Here is a 17,977-nt window from a genome sequence, read left to right on the forward strand (position 1 = left end):
TTCATACTTAAACCATTTCCCCCTCCCTTCTATGTGCTAAATTAGACTTAATATACAGCAATAATATACAATTGGAACCTGGGAATCTTGCACCTTGCTCCAGATATCTAATTTCACAGAGTCCCAGCCTTCGTCTCCTTCCATCATCCCCCAAATCACTCTGAATTCCACTGTCTGCTCAGAACCAAGTTTGCCTCTACCATCTTCCAGAGTTACCTACACAGTCTGCGTTACTACACTTATAATGTTCTAACTAAACTCTGTGGAAATTGAATTCCACTCCTCAAACCAGAAAACAGAATTCCATATTTCTGCATGTCCTGTGCTTCGGATGGAAGAGATTCCTGCCAAAGCCTTGGAGCATAGCTAGCAAGAACTTGTCCCTGAAACACTGGGGACGTAAACTGAATAGAGATATAATTTCAGGAGGGGTGTGTGTGTGTGTGTGTGAGAGAGAGAGAGAGAGAGAGACAGACAGACAGACAGACAGACAGACAGACAGACAGACAGACAGAATTCAGTATCTAATAATCCCTCAGGAATACCTAGATTCCAGGCCACTGCCTGGTTCAAGTGAATCATTAATGCTTTAATGCTTTAATTAAATAGGCCTGTGGAATTGGGATGCCCCCAGACTGTCTGTATCTTGGAGGAGGCATTCCAGCTCACACCAGAAATTTAGGATTTGCATAATTAAACTGGATTAAAGTGCTCCAATACCTCTCTTTGGGGCAAGTGGGGGGCAGCTCAGAGACCATCTGCAGTGGCGGCGGCTGCCCAGAGGACTCCCAAAGAGAGGGGAAAGGGGAGAGGAGGCTAAGGGAACACTCCACAAGGGAGGGTGTTCGAAAAAGGGTGCAAGGCTGCCCACTCTGCGGGCAAGGGGTGACACAACTGGGCTCCTGAGCCTCACAGGGGTGCCACAGAAAGAATGCAATGGGTCAAGGGAGCTGTGGACTCCAAAAGGTTGAAAACTTCTGCTCTGAACAAACACACAAACAAAACCAGGAAGAAGTCACAGACTGAACCTGCGAATGGTGCCATACAATGATTTGACCTGCGTTTATGACAGCATTGTAGGTATGGCAGCGCAACCAATAGTCTCAGCATATTTTGCTCTTCTACCATTCAATCTTCCTTCAGTGTTTCTCAGAGCGTGACTTCGAACCTTACCACCCTTGCAGGAACCCCCCCCCCCAATCATTCAGTTTGTACAAACACGACACACACTCACACACAACATATGCAAAGTTTCTGCCTATAAATTCATAGTAAATCAACTGTACATTGGATTTACACCAGGCCACTTTTATTTTGCCTCCATGAAGGAAGGACTATCAAAGGGGGATGGTTTGATACAGGATGGCCATAATCCCTTAATCGTACCAACACGTACCCAGGAGCCCTGCCCAGTTGGCATGACAACCTTGATGGCCCCAGACAGAAGACCATCAAGGTCACAAAGGACTTGCATATGGGAGTGGATTCAACATGGACTGGAACAAAGGACAATGAACAGATCTTCCCTCTGGGGGGAGGAAACTGCCAACTCACCTTTGTCCTCTGGAAATGACTCATGGGGAGGGGAAAAGGAGGAACCAGCCAGGTGACAAGGTACTCAGGTTACTTCCACAACCCCTCCCTCAACCCCTCCTTTTTGTGATGTGTCAGTGATGTAGTCATGATGTAGTTGTGATGCAGTTCTAGGGGTGTAGCTTGGGGGATTAGTAGCTAATAAAAGTTGGGGTCTTCTTTTGTTCGGGACTTCCATCTTGCTTCATCTTGTTGTGGGTGGGAGTCCTGTCGTGACAGTTTTCAATAAAAGCCAAGCCTACAGGCTGTTGTTTTGCTCCAAATTGTCCTGGTTGGTGTCTTTGTCTTTTTGTGCAAGGGAGCCCTCAGATTCCTCCGTTAACACCATGGATCTTCCCCCTACCTTGGCTGTTCAGGCACCATGTCAACCTGGGCTTGAATTCCAAGCGAGGCTCCAGCCACACGAATCAGACAGCCTTATGAAGGGCACACTGAATTTCCATAGATTGACTTTGTCCATAGCCCTGCCCACCCACACGACTTTGAGATGATTAACTTGCGAATCAACAGCAACCCAGTTCTCGGGCTTTGAGAAATACCTCTTTTACCTGAGCGCTATAGGCTTGTTTGCTAAACGTTCTGTTACATAAGACTCAGCTGGCCTTGGCCTTCCTCATTCTTATGAGTCACAAAAAGAAGCCACTTCTTGCCTCTGATGCAGCTGGTGCAGCTGAAAGTGAAATCCATTTTCTCCCTATAACTCCCATAATCTTACCCAGGATATTTTTTTTTGAAGCTCAGGGATAGCTACAGATAAGATTTCATGCAAACACCTTCTCTGGGTGTCATAACTGGTTCGCCAGTTCCTTTTATCACTCTGTCTGATCATCACTGCTTTGCCCGCAGCTGAGCCAGTGATCAGATTAAGGGCAAGATGGTAACTCCAATGGGGAGACCAAAGGTCGTCCTGGCCACGCACAGCGGTTAGAGCACTCCTTCAGCTGGATTTCCCAGAGAGCTGAAGGTCCTTTCGAAGAGGGCTTGCCATTTCTGTTGCAAATCCACCTCCATCCCACTTCCTCTTCGGGCCAACAGGGCTTGGCATTCTTTCAAAACCAGTCCGTTTACAGGCAAGAGCGGAACAAATTTCTGTATGTGATGGGAAGTGAAATGAGACTCACAAGAAACAATTGTGATACGGTACACTTCACAGCTGGGCCTAAGCTTTCAGATGCAGCAGGAAGTTATTCATAAAAGGCATTAGGGTCTAACCAAACATATTCCACATCAGGATTCTACCGATGTGTGTTGGAGACAAGATAGTCCAGTTTTATCATGGGAAGGGTGGTAATAATAATAATAATAATAATAATAATAATAATAATAATAATTATTATTATTATTATTTTTTTACTGGGCGGCTTCCAACAAAGATTAAAAATACATTAAAATGTCACACATTAAAAACTTCCCTGAACAGGGCTTTTATATTTTATTATTATTTATACCCCGCCCATCTGGCTGGGTTTCCCCAGCCACTCTGGGCGGCTCCCAGCAAAATATTAAAATACAATAATTCATCAAATATTAAAAGCTTCCCTAAACTGCACGCCGCCGGAGCATGATTTCTGTTCTCATCCTGAAGCAAAGTTCTTAACCTGAAGCACTGTTTCTGGGTTAGCGGAGTCTGTAACCTGAAGCGTATGTAACCCGAGGTACCACTGTAATATGTAAACCGCTTTATGAGGTCCGGCTGAAAAGCGGTATATAAATACTGCAAATATATCAATATACTTAAAGCACAATGAGTCAGGGGCAGAAAGGGGGGGAGGCAGGATGGAGAGTGGTCGAAGGTTGCCTTGATGGTTGCCAAATCCCTAGCTCCCAATGAAGTAGATGCTGGTCAGCTACAGGAACTCACAGCTTAAATCTACGTGCCCTCCTGGCTTCCAATTAACATCACAACACGGCACTCTCATGTAAAATGAAAAGCCCACCAGTATTCACCACCCCAAGTTTGGTTGTTGAGGAAAACCCATGTGTTGAAGGGTCAGATAAAAGTGCCATTGTTGGCACTGTGTTGGCACCAATGTAGTCATTTGAAATGGCTGTTATCGAAACTGCCTGAAACGTCCTTAGGGTTGGAAATCTTCTTTAGTCATACTCTCAGGTTACGCATTGAAGTGGAAGGATATCCTTAGTTCTATTAATTTCATCGTGTCTGTTCTGAGAACTTACTTGGCTACTACTTTTACACTCATTTCTGATGATCCTCTTCTTTTAGGCCAAAACGATCCAATTCCTTGAAATTAGAATTGTGCCGTTAAGCAAATATGTGCATATCAAACACTTTGATTCATGAAATTTGCAAGGTAATTGGTAATGGATGGATGACTTGCCTGAACTGCAAACAAACAAGTTTTAGTTTTTCAAATGTCAGTGGTCTTAATTTCGAAGGAACAGGTTAACTGGTGTTCCAAGTGGAATTGATATTTATTTGGGAAATGAACTCTGGATGCAGAACCACGGCCTCTGATGGATGAGAGCAGGGCAGACTTACAAATAATGAAGCACGAGTTAGTATTCACAATATTTTCACTAGGTCCTGGGTGTGCACAAACTGGTAGTGGCAAAGAAGAAGGAAGTCAACCCCTGTAATGCTTCCTAGCTTAACTGCATGAAGGCAATTTGGATTTGATGCAAGCAGAAATATAACTGTTTACAAACCTGGTGTGTGAGTTTGCCACGCTCCCCCCCCCCAAAAAAAAAAATTTCAGTTGGAAAAGCCCTGAATTATCTTATGACATTCCTATCTCAGTCTTTCTCCAAGGACCTCAGAAAGGCATTTGTAGTCACCTTCCTCCTATCAGGTGGGCCAGCAAGTCTTAGAATCATAGAATCATAGAGTTGGAAGAGATCACAAGGGCCATTGAGTCCAACCCCCTGCCAAGCAGGAAACACCATCAGAGCACTCCTGACATATGGTTGTCAAGCCTCTGCTTAAAGACCTCCAAAGAAGGAGACTCCACCACACTCCTTGGCAGCAAAGTCCACTGTCAAACAGCTCTTACTGTCAGGAAGTTCTTCCTAATGTTTAGGTGGAATCTTCTTTCTTGTAGTTTGGATCCATTGCTCCGTGTCCGCTTCTCTGGAGCAGCAGGAAACAACCTTTCTCCCTCCTCTATGTGACATCCTTTTATATATTTGAACATGGCTATCATATCACCCCTTAACCTCCTCTTCTCCAGGCTAAACATGCCCAGCTCCCTTAGCCATTCCTCTATGTTGAAATTAGCCTAAGGACATGTTTCATGGCTGAGTGGGAACCTGAACCCCAACCTCCTTCCTTGCCCACAGCCCAGCAGTTTAGCCTAGGTCTTGCCAACCTAGCGCGCTCCAAGCATTTTCAATGACAGCTTCTGTTCATCCCAGCCAGCGCATCTTGGTTGGCAGGGGCTGCACTGACAGCTACACTAACCTCACATGCACGACTTAAGGGCAGGCAGGTAAAGTTTGTGCGGCGTAAAAACTCTGGCTTGTTTGGTGTGGTGCGCGCTCAGCCCCAAGCCTAGAAATGACAACAAGAACCGTGCGCCGAGGTTTTGTTTTGTTTTTGTACAATAAAAGTTTAATGACTTTTATAAAAATGTGCTATCTGGCACCAAGTAATGAATCCACAAATTATTAACATATTTACAAGTAGGAAGCCGATAAGATCAAATGAAAATATATTTATATATATATATCTATATATATAATATTTATATAGACAGACAGAGGAGTGGGGATGTACGTTTAAAGAAACCCATCCACTGGGCAGCCAGGGAAGGGAGAGGGAGAGAGAGAGAGAAAAAAAGAAAGAGAGAATGAATGAATGAATGAATGAGACCCATCCATCAATCCATCTGTGCACATGCCCACCCTCTTTGATTACACACAAAACTCCCAGCAAGCTGCCACTGCTGCTAGAGAAGGTTAAAAAAAGCTTAACCCTCCCTGGTAAAGATATATATCTTTTTGGATATCTATTATATATATATATTTTTTACATATATGTACACAAGGGGGGGAATGCACATAAGAGAAAGAGGCGGATGGGTGGGTGGCTACATAGTTCCAGAACCATTCAGCTCGAAGAAGCTGGAAAATTAAGAGTCAGCTCTGAAAGATGAAAGAACCTTGTGGTAGCATCTGGAACAATTTGCACAGGTTTGGTTGGGGGGAATTATTATTATTTTATATAAAAAAAGGATCTTATCTGTTCTGTCTGGCGAGTTACATAAACGAAGTTAGAAACAGGATAAAAGTTCCAGAGATCATCGAGCAGAAAATTCAGGTTTCCCCTTCTTTATAGTATTTTTTTTGGGGGGGGGGGCCACTGAGGAACAACCAACACTTCTGGATTTCAAGATGAAGAAGGGAGCAAAAATTCCCACCCCCCTCTGCAAATAATTTTTTTAAAGCATATTTAAGACATGGGGAGAGGAGAACTCATGCCAAAACTAAAGGGTTTGATGATTAATTTGTCAACCCACAAAACGAGCTGGAGGAACCAACTGCAGGCAATGAGCAAATAACGGATTTCTATCCACAGCTTGGAAAAGGCACACTGGTGTATGCAAATAAATAGCAGGGGTTTCGTAAGACCAGGAACCGTTCCTGCATAAAATATATGGCAAAATCTAATAAATGGAACTTTGCTAAAGGAGGTGAAATGCTGGTGGGAACCCTACCAAACCCTCATCCCGGGTATTCTCCCTTCCACTGGAGCCAAATGAAAGCTCTAATCCTCTGCTTGTGTATCTCAGTGGTAAAATGATTCATGTTGAAAAATCTAAAACAAGGAGAGTCACACTCCCCAAACCAGCCAAAACCTCCCTCTGAAATATTTGAGGACTGAGATGATGCAGCACCTCTAAACACAGCGTTTGTGACTTGACTTCAGCAGAAAAGATTTACACCCAGTAAAAACAGAAGCTTGATTTGTCATGCCAACCTGCTGAAATACAGTCGGCTTTTCCAAAAACCTGCCACCAAACATAATTCAGAGACATTATGTGGTTTCAGCTCCACCCTCCCCCCCCCCCCGGAGTGTATTGGGCTCAAAGGCACATTTATTTGGAATTAATATCACAACTGTGAATAGAAGCAAGCTTGCTCTTACCAGAATTTCCAGTTGAAATCAGAATCCGTCAATACACTGAAAAGCACGGATAGCTAGGATGAAAAAGTTTGGCCAGTAGTTTATTACAGTTAAGAGGTGGCTGCTGTTTTAAACTTGTCCGGGAGACCTGGAAGGATGTAGTTTCTGAACCTTTAAGATGAGATGGATTTTAAGGGGCTGGAGCTGTTGAAACAGCAGCCTGGAGAGTGAGGGCCTTTTAAAAGCTCAAATCCAACAGGCTGCTTGTTGTTTTGTTTGTTAAAAAATGGAAATGCAGAGAAGATGCGTAATGAGACTTCAGTCACATCCTTCCGACTGACTGGGGCTGGGTGAGAGCGAAGCTTACAAACAGACAAACAACACTGCAGCAACGAATAATTTCGAAAAAGCCAAGAAGATGTAGGGTTGGGGAGAATGCTATTTCAAAATTTTAAATACCGCAGAGATTCAAGTTGGGAGAGCACACTAAAGACAGGTCAATATTTACGGGGCTTAGACAGGGACTTGAGAGAAGTAGAAGGGAGGGCATAAAAGGGTCCCTTTATTACTGCAGCTGTTTTCACTATTTAATTACCTAAAATACATCTCTCTTCCGTGCAGGTGAAGATGCACCTGAAGATTTTAGTCAGAACGGAAAGAGAGAATGACCGACTGTTGGAGGTGTAGATGGTTGGCCCTGTTTCTCATTGAATATGCCTGAAACAACTTCCTTCCTCCCCACCCACCCCCTCAATTAAATTTGTAAGTAGAAAATGTGTGTAGAGTTTATTTAGAAAGTCAATAGAATTATGGATGTTCAAGACTGAGATCACCTGGGGGTGGGGAGGGAGTTCAAGACAGTGGTTGCTGACAAAATAGGCAGCTTCTTGAGATGATTCAGCCCCTTTTCACTTCAAAACAATGGTTGCTAACATAGGGTTTCCACAACTTCCTGTCTCTTTGGTTTCAAAACACTATAGTAGTGAGAGGAAAAAATAATTTAAGCTTCTGACAAGAATTAAACTGTGTAAGATGCGCAACAAAATTATATAATCGAGTTCAGCAAACCTGCTGCAAGTATTCTGCTCCTTGTCCAACAAACAAACAAAACACCCAACTTATATTGGGCAAGTCTTAATGGAGCCTTTTACAGCAGGAGAGGAAGCCATCTGCCATCTCTTTAGATATGGAAGCGTACCTTAAAACTGGCCAGGGCTTTTAGGGGAGGTGCCATGATTGCACCACAGTGAAAAAAGAAAAGGAGCAGAAAGCAGTAGCAATTTTAATCCTGCCCCCAAGAGGATACACAAAAGAGGCACAGAGTGGGAAAGGTTTTACTAAATGTAGAGCAAAGTGAGAAAGGTGCCTCTTACTGGAACATAATTAGCCGTCAAAATACTGGAAGAAATGGGGTGGAACTACAGACTACATCAGCCATTGAGGGTTCCAAAGTGTGTTTGCTAAACAACAATAATAAAAATGTATGGAAGGGGCCTTTTCACAGGAGACGTGGTGGGAGGAAGGTTCTTAAGCCTTCCCTGCTTCTCTCTACACTCCTGCCTCTCTTTCCACTTTTGGACCCACAGATGGGGTGCGAGATGGGGATTGGGGGCAAAACAGCTAGAGGGAAGGATTGTGGGGGAGAAGCATTAGCAAAACAGCAGGCCCTCCCACTGATGCCTCGCCTGCTGAAAATGCCCCCACTTCTAACATTAACTGTATTCAGCAAGGATGGGCTGGCAAACCATGGTTGCTGACATAATATGGAGTTCTTTGGCCCTATGAAATGTCACATCGAGATGGGCACGTCTAAAACTCATCCCAAGCATTTACAGGTTTGTGAGGTCAATAAGAGACATCTCAGAAGGGCTGCATTTTATTCTGTTGGACTAGTTCAACCATTTATCCCACACCATATATGCCAATTGGGTGGAAACCGAGAAGTAAATGGATTCTCTCAATAGCAGTCTTGATATGGGGAAGATTCGGGACACAGCAGAGGGCAGCAGAAAGAATAGAGCTACCAGCCTGCATGCTGATCCTCCCTTGAAAGCAAGCCCCTTGCCCCTCTCTACTATTAAAATATAGATGGAAACTTTTTCACGTGTCACCCGTGGTTTTCCTAGAACATAAAGGGCATTCTGGATGGGGAAAATTGAAAGCAGCCAATTCCTCATAGCTCTGGACAGTCCACTGCAGGAAACACATGCTAGCCAGGGAGAAGATATGTTCCCAAACACCTAGCTCAACACTATTCAAAATCCAAACACTGGGACAAGCAGGATGAAGACAGAACTTTAAAATGAAACAAACAAACAAACCTGCTAAAATATTTCCAAATGCCTACTTTTAAAATCTTTCACTTTCAAAACTGACTCCCATTTAAAAGAAACAAAGAAATACACTCTTTGACCCCCTGCCAGAAAGTTATATGCTCCCCTCCCACCCCAAATAAACCCAAGAGGGAAAAGGGGAAAAAAGAAAGAAATCCTACTTGGCATCAAAAGAAAAGGGTGGCACAGGGCAAGCAAGGATAAAAAAAAGGAGAAGGAAATACATTGCAACAATATTTACAGTTTTCGTTTTAGTATGAAGAGGAAAACAAAATAAAATATTTACATACTAATAAACGCATGTGTTTCTACAAGAAACAGCCAATCCATCTGGAATAGATATATACACAACTTTCTTCTCCTAAAGAAAAATTATTAGGGGTGGCTGGGATGTGGGAAAGTCTTAGCTTACGCTGTAAGTCAGCATCAGTTGAAGCCATAACTGTAACAAGGAAAGAAACTCAACTCCCCTTCATTATTACGGCTAGTCCCTGTCCCCCCCGTTTTACTACACGTTACAGAATAAAAAAAGAGTCACAAAAGGGAGATTGCAATATGAATGACACAATCTTAACTGGTTTTCAGGACCTCTATTTCTCTGGCCTCAAGAGCTTGGAAGGAGGAAGAATCAACGGGATGATGATTCTATGAGGAGATAGACATTGAAGCAGGAAGGTTCAAGTTTTTGCCCATGGTGACAAATCTAGCCAAATGATGCGGCTGGACAATGACATGCTTCCCCCATCCCCCAGTGCATCCTGGCCATTAGCAGAAAGATTTTGGGAGCACTCTTTAACCCCAGAACAAAGTCCCAGGGGCAGGGGTTGTTCCAGGCCTCTCTGTCAAAAAACCAGGAAACCTTCCCCCCGCTCAACCCTTTGGAAATGTGAGGACAAATGCTCCACAATCTGAAATTTCAAGGGCCTGGGCAGCTCTTAGCTCTAGCAAATGTGCCTTCAGGGGCATCAAGCACTGAACTGCCTCAAAAGGTTTCACAGGAGGCACTGATCCCAACCTGCCATTCTCAAAGTCAACGGCTAATTGACAGCTGTGCGCTGAACATGCATAACCTGAAATAGATGATACCTAGAAGGGAAATTCCACCCCACAGCCACCCTGCTGATTTCCTCAACATCGTAAGCCATTCTCTGAGTTTAGCAACAGAGCTGGTGGGAATTGCAGAATTAACCACACTAACATCCAGGCCGTCTTAAGCTGGAAAGGGAAGGATATTTGACTTCTGCAAAGGGTCAGAATCTACAGGAGTTTTGTTAATTGGTGTTGGAGACTGGAGCAAAAATGACAGCAACACCTGAAAAGAAACTATCACCAGCCTGGCTGGTGGAAGAAAAAGGAACTTCTTGTTGATTCGAACCTGAGGCGAGGGAAGTGCTTTCTCATTGGCTGGGAACTTTAAAAGGTACATGGATGGGTCTTAAGGCGACTGAGAGTTTTCCCACAACTCTGTGGGGAGAAGAGCTGAGCTACGGGTGAGAGGCGAGATTAGGGCTGGGGAAACAAAATAAATACGAACGCCAGGGTTATGTCTCAGTTCAGGGTGCCCCGGCAGTTCTCTGTGCCACACAGGCAAGGAATCTTGTTCTCCTCAATCGGGAACTTGTAGTCGTAAGTGATTTCCTCGTTGATGCTGATGGGCTGCTTGGAATAGATGACAATCTTCTTCTGGGATTCTATGGTGATGACTTTGGCATAGCAGTTGGGCTAAGAGAGGGAAAGATGGACAAAAGTGAACCAGACAGGATGTTAATACATCAGCTCTATGCCAATGGCAGCACCACTACCTCACTATGTTACTCATTTGGAAGCCAGGAGCACACCCCCCCCCAAGCACAAAAAAGGTTCCATTTGTGATTCCCAAGGTGTGTGGAATACAATAGCATACCAGAACCACTGCATGTGAAGCTAAAGAAGTGTGAGGCCCAGGAAGTCTCTTCCCCACTCTCTGAACCAGCAGCCCGGGGCTTCTTTCTATAATTCAAAGCTGCTCCCGGTGCCCCAGCCAGGATTTATTGACTTTTCATGGAAGCAGGCACATTAGGGGCAGCTTAGTCTACCTCAAAATGAGAATAATGCAGATAAAATAAACTGGAGTTTTTCCCTGCTCATGTAACTCTGTAAAGTGGTAGGTTCATTAAAAACATTGCATGAATAAATGCATTTAATGAGAACTTCCTTTACAACGTCCACATAGCTCACCGTGCAGCAGTGGTTGATGAAGCGGGCTAGGTTGCCACATTTGGTGGCGTCGATTATTGTGTCGTGGTCCACGCGGAAAAGGTAGCTGCTCCCGATGCCCTCCTGTGCATACCGCTTCTCGCGCATGTCAGCCACCACCTGAGAAGGAGAAGGAGTGAGTCAGGACACTCAAGAGCAGACCATGTAACAAGAAGCAAGGCTGCTCTGTCCATCTAAATGCCTGTCAAAATTGGCCATAGAGAGAGATGACCAAGCTTGTCTGCTGGGCCAAAAAGGTTCCCCCACCTCTGATCCAGGAGGTGGAATGTGCCAGCATCTGGTGCTGGGTAACAGAGAAAGAACTGCAGAGTCTTGAGGCACCTTAAACTAAGCTTAATAAAAAATGGTGTAATGCACTTTTGCGGGCTAGTGCCCACTTCATCAGGTGCATGAGGTGAGCACTTGTCCATAAAAGCTTGTGCCATAATAAAGTTAGTCTTAACAGTGCCATCAAGACTCCTTTTTGCTGCAGCCCTCTGAAAACAGTTAAGGAACTAGCCTAGTGCCAAAGTGCAAATTGACAGCTGTCAGTGCAGTGCTTCTCAGAAGCATGGCTATCATATGGGAAGGAAATTCCTTGGGTGTCGCTGCAAAAAAGGTTGGAACAATCTGAACTATCATTCAGAAAGCAAACAGGTCCTCCCAAGGCAGTAATGAAAAGGCAGCCCTGCTCTGTGCAGTCTCCAGAGCACCCTCTGGTGTCAATTAGTTGCATATGCATGCATACATTTCATGGCCTCTGATGAAGAAATGCAGTTCAGTAAAGAACCTCACAGAGCCCAAGCTTACTTCCTTTGGTACTTTTCCACACTACTTCCCCACTGCACTAGCCCACTGGTCACAGTCTCCTACCCACAAGCCTTTGTTGTTGTTGTTTTAAAAAAAGCAGATAATACAAGAAAATACAGGGGAAACGACAGGTTTAGGGAACGGGTCATCTTTCAAAAACCAAAGTAGTGGTGAAATCCTGGACAAAGCTCTCCTAAGGCAATACAATCAGAGGTACAAAAAAACATGTAGAGAGATATCTGCAGCCACCTGTCAGGGAACTGACATCGGAGCTAGAGGCAGAGGGAAGGCTCTCAAATGATGCTGGAGAAGGGCCCAGCAGGGAGAGAGGCAGCTCCGCAGATGGGGAAGCAAATCAGCGCAACACCAGGGATATAGAGGGGCTGATGGGGGAATCGGCGAGAGGGCTCCAGGACTCTTCACCGGACACCAGCGGGGAGAGCATGGGTCCTCCGCTACCCATGCCCACCCTGCGCAGAAGACTTCCGCGCAGAGATAGTAGGAGGAGACTGGGTGTCAAACAACTTTTATGTTGGAAAAGATTTTAGAAACGCCCACTGACGGATTCTGCTAGTGACTGAGGCAGCCACGAATTGAAGGGCTGTCCAGACAGAAAGGTTTAACAAGGCAACATAACCAGGAGAGGCGGCAACTTACGCACGAGCAACCCCATACCCATTACACCACCCTTTGGCATCACCACCAACTTTGGCATCACCACCTTTAAATACCAGCCATACAAAGCCAGAATGCTTCTGTGAGGGATGGGAGCAATCCAGCCACATTATGACGTTTAGCTTTCAGAAACGATTGTTTTTAAACACAAGATAAAACAATATGACCAAGGCTGTGGACCAAGGCTGGTGCTCTCATGTTATAAAGACAGGCTCGCACAAGACATCAAGGCAGCAGAAACAAGAATTCCTTCCTAGACCTCGTCTCCTCCACTACTGCTCACCTGCCGGATATTTTGACCCACGTACTCAATGACCATCTCATCAGCAGCAATTGGCTCCATGGCAAAGAGGCCCCATTCATGAATTCGACTCCGACCAAAGCGTAGCTTCTTCTTGCGGAACTAAAGGGAAGAGGAGGACGGTGAGGAGAGGAATGATGGGTATGGGAGAAGCAGCGGGATACTTATGTGCTGTCTGGGACAGATGGGAGCCGAGGGCTAGGCTGAGTGTGCATGTTTGTTCAAAACTCACAGCATACAATCTGGATTCCAGACATTTCTTTGTTAAAAAAAACCTCCAAGATTATTTAGTCCTCAGCTTTCTAGAAAAATGTTGCCTGATGATTGCTGCTCAATGCACACATGCTTCACCACCGACAAAGAGGCACTTAAAACCACACTACAGTGGTACCTCAGGTTAAGTACTTAATTCGTTCCGGAGGTCCGTTCTTAACCTGAAACTGTTCTTAACCTGAAGCACCACTTTAGCTAATGGGGCCTCCTGCTGCAGCTGCCGCGCCGCCGGAGCACGATTTCTGTTCTCATCCTGAAGCAAAGTTCTTAACCTGAAGCATATGTAACCTGAGGTACCACTGTATAAGTGGATAGGTTGCCATGGCTCAAAATATATGGTTTCTATACTCCAATTAACCCGTCATTTCCCCTCACACTCCTAACACACTCATAGCCCCCCACAATGCGATTTCCAATAGCGGAGAGCCAAATTCTGCAAAGACTCAGCTACAGCAGATAAGATCTTGTGCCAACTGCATTATCTGGAGTCCCTCAAACAATTAAATCTGAGGTTACAGATACTTTTCAATTGCTTTCGGTGAACCGCAGACAAAATCTTTGTCCAAAAGCTTCCTTGCTTCCTAAAGTGCAATGTGCTTTAATGCATCACGGGGATCAAGATTGCTCTGTGAGGAAAGCCACCCCCTACTGAGAAGCCCTCCATGCCCAATTCTGGGAAGCCTCAGCATCTGAAATGCATGCCAGGCCAAGTCCATTGCCCACTGCCTTCCAAAGGATATACTAGGATCACACTCCTAATCCCCCCAGCCAAGGACGCATCTCCTGCTTGCTCCACTCTTTCAACTTGCTTAACAAGACATATTGGGTACCTTCAGCTGGTTTAGTTTCAGAAGGTCGCTATCCAAGATGGCGGAGGAGCCAATGGCACTGAGCAGGCGCCTTTGCTCAGATCGCCGTTCGGACAGGATGCGGTTGGTGCCCTGAAGGAGGAGGGGAGAACTGGTTGAAAATGAATGAAAGCAAAATCCTTCTGCTCACAGCGGAAGGGGAACACACCACTGAGGATCATGGCAGAGTCACACATATGGAAAGGGACACCCTTTAAAAGCGGCTCACTATCCCAGCTGCACATTTACCCAGTTTCAGTGAGGGTGGTCAGCATGCTTAGGAAGCAGTAAGAATGGTACTGTAACTTCCCACTACTATCAAACAAGATACTTTCAAAATGAGAAGACTCCCCCGCCTTTTCGCATTTTATGTTGTCAGTATTCAAAAGTGCTCATGGGAGCTAGACAGATCAATGGTCTGACTCAACAGAAAACAGCACCCCATGTTCTTATACATGCACAAGCACCTCCTTTAGATTCTTAGTCAGCCCCTGCTTCTCTTGATTACCGTGGGACCCTTCAAACTGCACAGGCAACAAATCTCTTCCTATTCCACTCCCAGTTCTCTCAGACCCAGTGAGAGAAGAGGACTGGCCGGGGGGCGGGGGTCATTAGGCTGACCTGCCTGCAAACTTTTGGTTGCTCCCAAGTCAGTTTGGACCTGCACACAAAACTGCCGATATATAAGGTACATGCTTATTGCGGACTGAGGCTTATGTGGAACTAAAGAAGGCATTTTTTGCCACAATAAAAAGCCTCTTAAAGTACTGCACAAAATTTGGCATGAAGATGAGAGCATCATCCGTGTTATTTACAGGGTACCGTATTTTTCGCACCATAGGAAGCACCGGACTATAGGGCGCACCTAGTTTTTAGGGGGGGGGGAATAAAGGAAAAACCACACAGGGAGCATAAAGAGGGGTCTAACCTGCACGTCAGCAGCATCAAGCTGCTGCACGGTGGCCGGGCAGACGTCAAGGTACTTGTCCTTCTCTTTCTTGCTGATATGGTAATAGCCCTCGCTGCGGGCACAGCCTGTCTGGTGCTCCCGCAGGTCTGACGACTTCCGCTTCCGCTTGGGGTTCGCAATGTTTGTGAGTGGAGGCGGGAGAGTTAAGGAGAAAAAGAAAAGCATGGAGCAAGGAAATGGGACACAGGCCTCTTTCTGCATCTTGTGTTTGGGCCAAGCAAGCAACTTCCCCTCTTCAGAAGCCTTGGTGAAAAGGTTGCCATACATGTATCTTTTCCATTAGCAGAATTAAACCTCATGCCTCCTGGAAGAAATGACGGGGGGGGGGGGCAAGGAAGAGGCATGGAGTTGAATTCAGGAAATTACTGGGTGAGTGTAATGACTTCCATTCATGCAATGGACCTTCTCTCCCTTCTCCATCTGCTCCTGAGGGTATAGGGAACCCCCCAGAGCATATTTGGGGGATGGAAGGGGAGGAGAGGGAAGGGAAATTCCACTGCACAAGTGGAAATCCTTCCCCTCGCACAATGACTTCTTTGAATGCAACCAACTAAAGCCTCCCAATTTCTTATCTTGTTATAACAACAACTGCCCCCAAACCACACAAAAGTAACCATAAGTGTAAAACAGACTCTCATGCTGTTCCCTCTTTTGTGGCTTTGCATTTCTAAAGATTACAGGTTTTGCTTTTAACCCCCCCCCCCCCCAGAAAAACTGAACTTCACTTTCACCACTCACCTTTCTGAATCTTTAGCATGGAACACAATAATGGTGATGATGGCACAACCTGCCAACTATTGCAGAACTGGGAAATGTTCGCAAGACAACTGCTAAATGCTAGGAAATTCAGCAGCTGCAACCTAACCCTGCTGTCCCCAATGCCTCTGCTGGCCTTGTTAAACAAGGAGCAACAACTGCAGAGCTAACAAAGTCTATCAACATGCTATCCTTAATATTTTATGAACTCTTCATATTCTACAAACAAAAACCAAACAGTGATGATGGAAAGCCCCAAGGGATACTCAACACTATAAACTTCCACAGTCAATTCCTCTTCCCAGGGAATTTCAGCACTATAGGGGAGGGCAGCTACAGATCTTAAAACAGAATTCTCAGTAGCAGCAGGCCGCACCGAACTACAATTCCCAGATATCAGTGGAGGAAGCCCTGCTAGTCAAAATGGTATAACCCCAAGATGCATTCGCAGCAAAGATACCCAGCCCCCAACCCTCCAGAATCGCCTGCCATTTGCTCCAGGAAGGATATTGGTGTGGTGGACCCAGTGGGTATCGTTCAGCCAGTCCGTGCTGTTGTCCTCGTGCAGCAGGCGCTCGTACGTCAGCCGCAGGTACTTCATGTCCTCCAGGTCTAGCCCTGAGTTCCAGATGTCATACAAGATTGTCATCTGCTCAAACTCACTGCGTGTCTCAAAGGCCAGGGGCAGCTGAGGTGGCTGAGCAGGGGCATGCTTGTGCGAGTGGGAGCGCAGGGAGCGCCTGCGGATCTCCCCTTCGTCGCTGCTGTCAGCACTCTCCTCCTCCTCTTCCTCCTCCTCCTCACTCTCTGAAAGGAACAGGTCCTCAGGCCCAAAGTGCAAGTTCCCCAGGTCCTTTAGGGCCTCTTCCTTGAGCCACTGGGGCTGCTTCTTGGCCTGGGGTGGTGGTTGTTGTTGTTGCTGCTGCTGCTGTGGAACAGCTGCCTTGGGCTTCTCGGCTGGCGGAGGCGGGGGCAGCGAAACCAGGTCACCCACGTCAGGCTCAGCTTTGACCTCACTGGCATCAGCCACAACCTCCTCAGGCGCCTCCAGGACCTCGCCAATGTGCTCGCTGTACAAATCCACGCGTGGCAGGTCAGCGGCGCCAGACAACACCGCCTCGTCGGCTTTGCGGGAGGCAGGTGCTGCGCGGACAGCCATGGCGTAGTTATGCTCCATCAGAATGCTGCTGACTTCCGGGGGCAGCGCGGGGACCGGCGGCACGGCCTTGGGCTCCTCGGCCTCGTCGGAGGTCTCCGTCTCCTCAGAGTCTTCACTGCCTGCACCGGCCTTCTTCAGCGCCACATCCGCCAGCACGGCCAGGTTGGGTTGATTCGCCAGCTCCAGCAGCGAGGAAGCGCCCATCCGCTCGCGCAGGTGCAGCCTGTCCTCTCCAGGGGGCTGGGGCACCCGTGGGAGCTCTGAGCTCCGAGAGCGAGAGCGGCTCCGGGACCGGCCAGGCGGAAGCAGCTCATCCGTCCAACACTTCACCAGGGAAGCGTGGTCAGCCGGCAGGTTGCTGATTGTTCTTTGGTTGGCTTTGGGGGGCTCCCTCTTGCGGCTGGCAGGGGCTGCTGCCTTGGCAGGGGGCGCTACAGGAGGCAGGGGAGAGGCAACTGGAGCTGGGGCTTCCAGGGTTAAGGGCACTTGGGATGGTAACATGGGTTCTACAGGCACTAAGGGGGCCTGTGCTACCTCTGTGGGGACAGGCGGCAGAGGTGGTGGGGGAAGAGGAGGCGGCGGAGGCAAAAGCGTTGAAGTAGCCGGTTCCAGTGGCTTCTCAAATGCCGCCTTGATCTCGTCATCCTCACCAGGAGCTGAGAAGGAGACTGTTTTCCGGCGCTTCTTGGGTGGTGGCAGGAGTGGGATAGGTGAGGAAGGTCGCTCTTCCGGCCTGGGTCGCTCTTCTGGCGCCGTCCCAACATCCTTCTCCTCTAGATGCGGGGCCAGGGTGCCATCCTTCAGAGGAGCAGGCTTCTCTTCTGCCACATGGCCTGCATGAGGGAGATAAATTGTGCACTGGTGAGTGTGGGGTCACCAATTTTTTAGGTGAGAACAAGGAGACTGTGCAGGAAAGAAAGCCAACAAGCAAGCAGTGGTAT

At 46.7% G+C, this 17,977-nt stretch overlaps 1 protein-coding gene across 6 annotated transcripts in view; it reads right to left on the minus strand.

Moving 5' to 3' along the window:
• Positions 1-5,133: 5,133 nt before the first annotated feature.
• The window catches only part of SETD1A (SET domain containing 1A, histone lysine methyltransferase), a 31,289-nt gene continuing 18,445 nt past the window's right edge, over positions 5,134-17,977 (minus strand). For all 6 annotated transcript variants that reach the window (XM_081165806.1, XM_081165805.1, XM_081165801.1 and 3 more), the window contains exons 15-20: positions 16,388-17,869; positions 15,080-15,249; positions 14,134-14,244; positions 13,013-13,132; positions 11,227-11,364; positions 5,134-10,731 (exon numbers count right to left, since the gene is read on the minus strand). In XM_081165806.1, coding sequence (XP_081021932.1) covers positions 10,558-10,731; positions 11,227-11,364; positions 13,013-13,132; positions 14,134-14,244; positions 15,080-15,249; positions 16,388-17,869 — 2,195 coding nt within the window. In that variant the 3' untranslated portion in view covers positions 5,134-10,557. The remainder of the gene's footprint in view (positions 10,732-11,226; positions 11,365-13,012; positions 13,133-14,133; positions 14,245-15,079; positions 15,250-16,387; positions 17,870-17,977) is intronic.

Source organism: Podarcis bocagei (genome assembly GCF_964188305.1).
Source record: "Podarcis bocagei genome assembly, chromosome: 13".
In the NCBI taxonomy this organism is placed as follows: domain Eukaryota; kingdom Metazoa; phylum Chordata; class Lepidosauria; order Squamata; family Lacertidae; genus Podarcis; species Podarcis bocagei.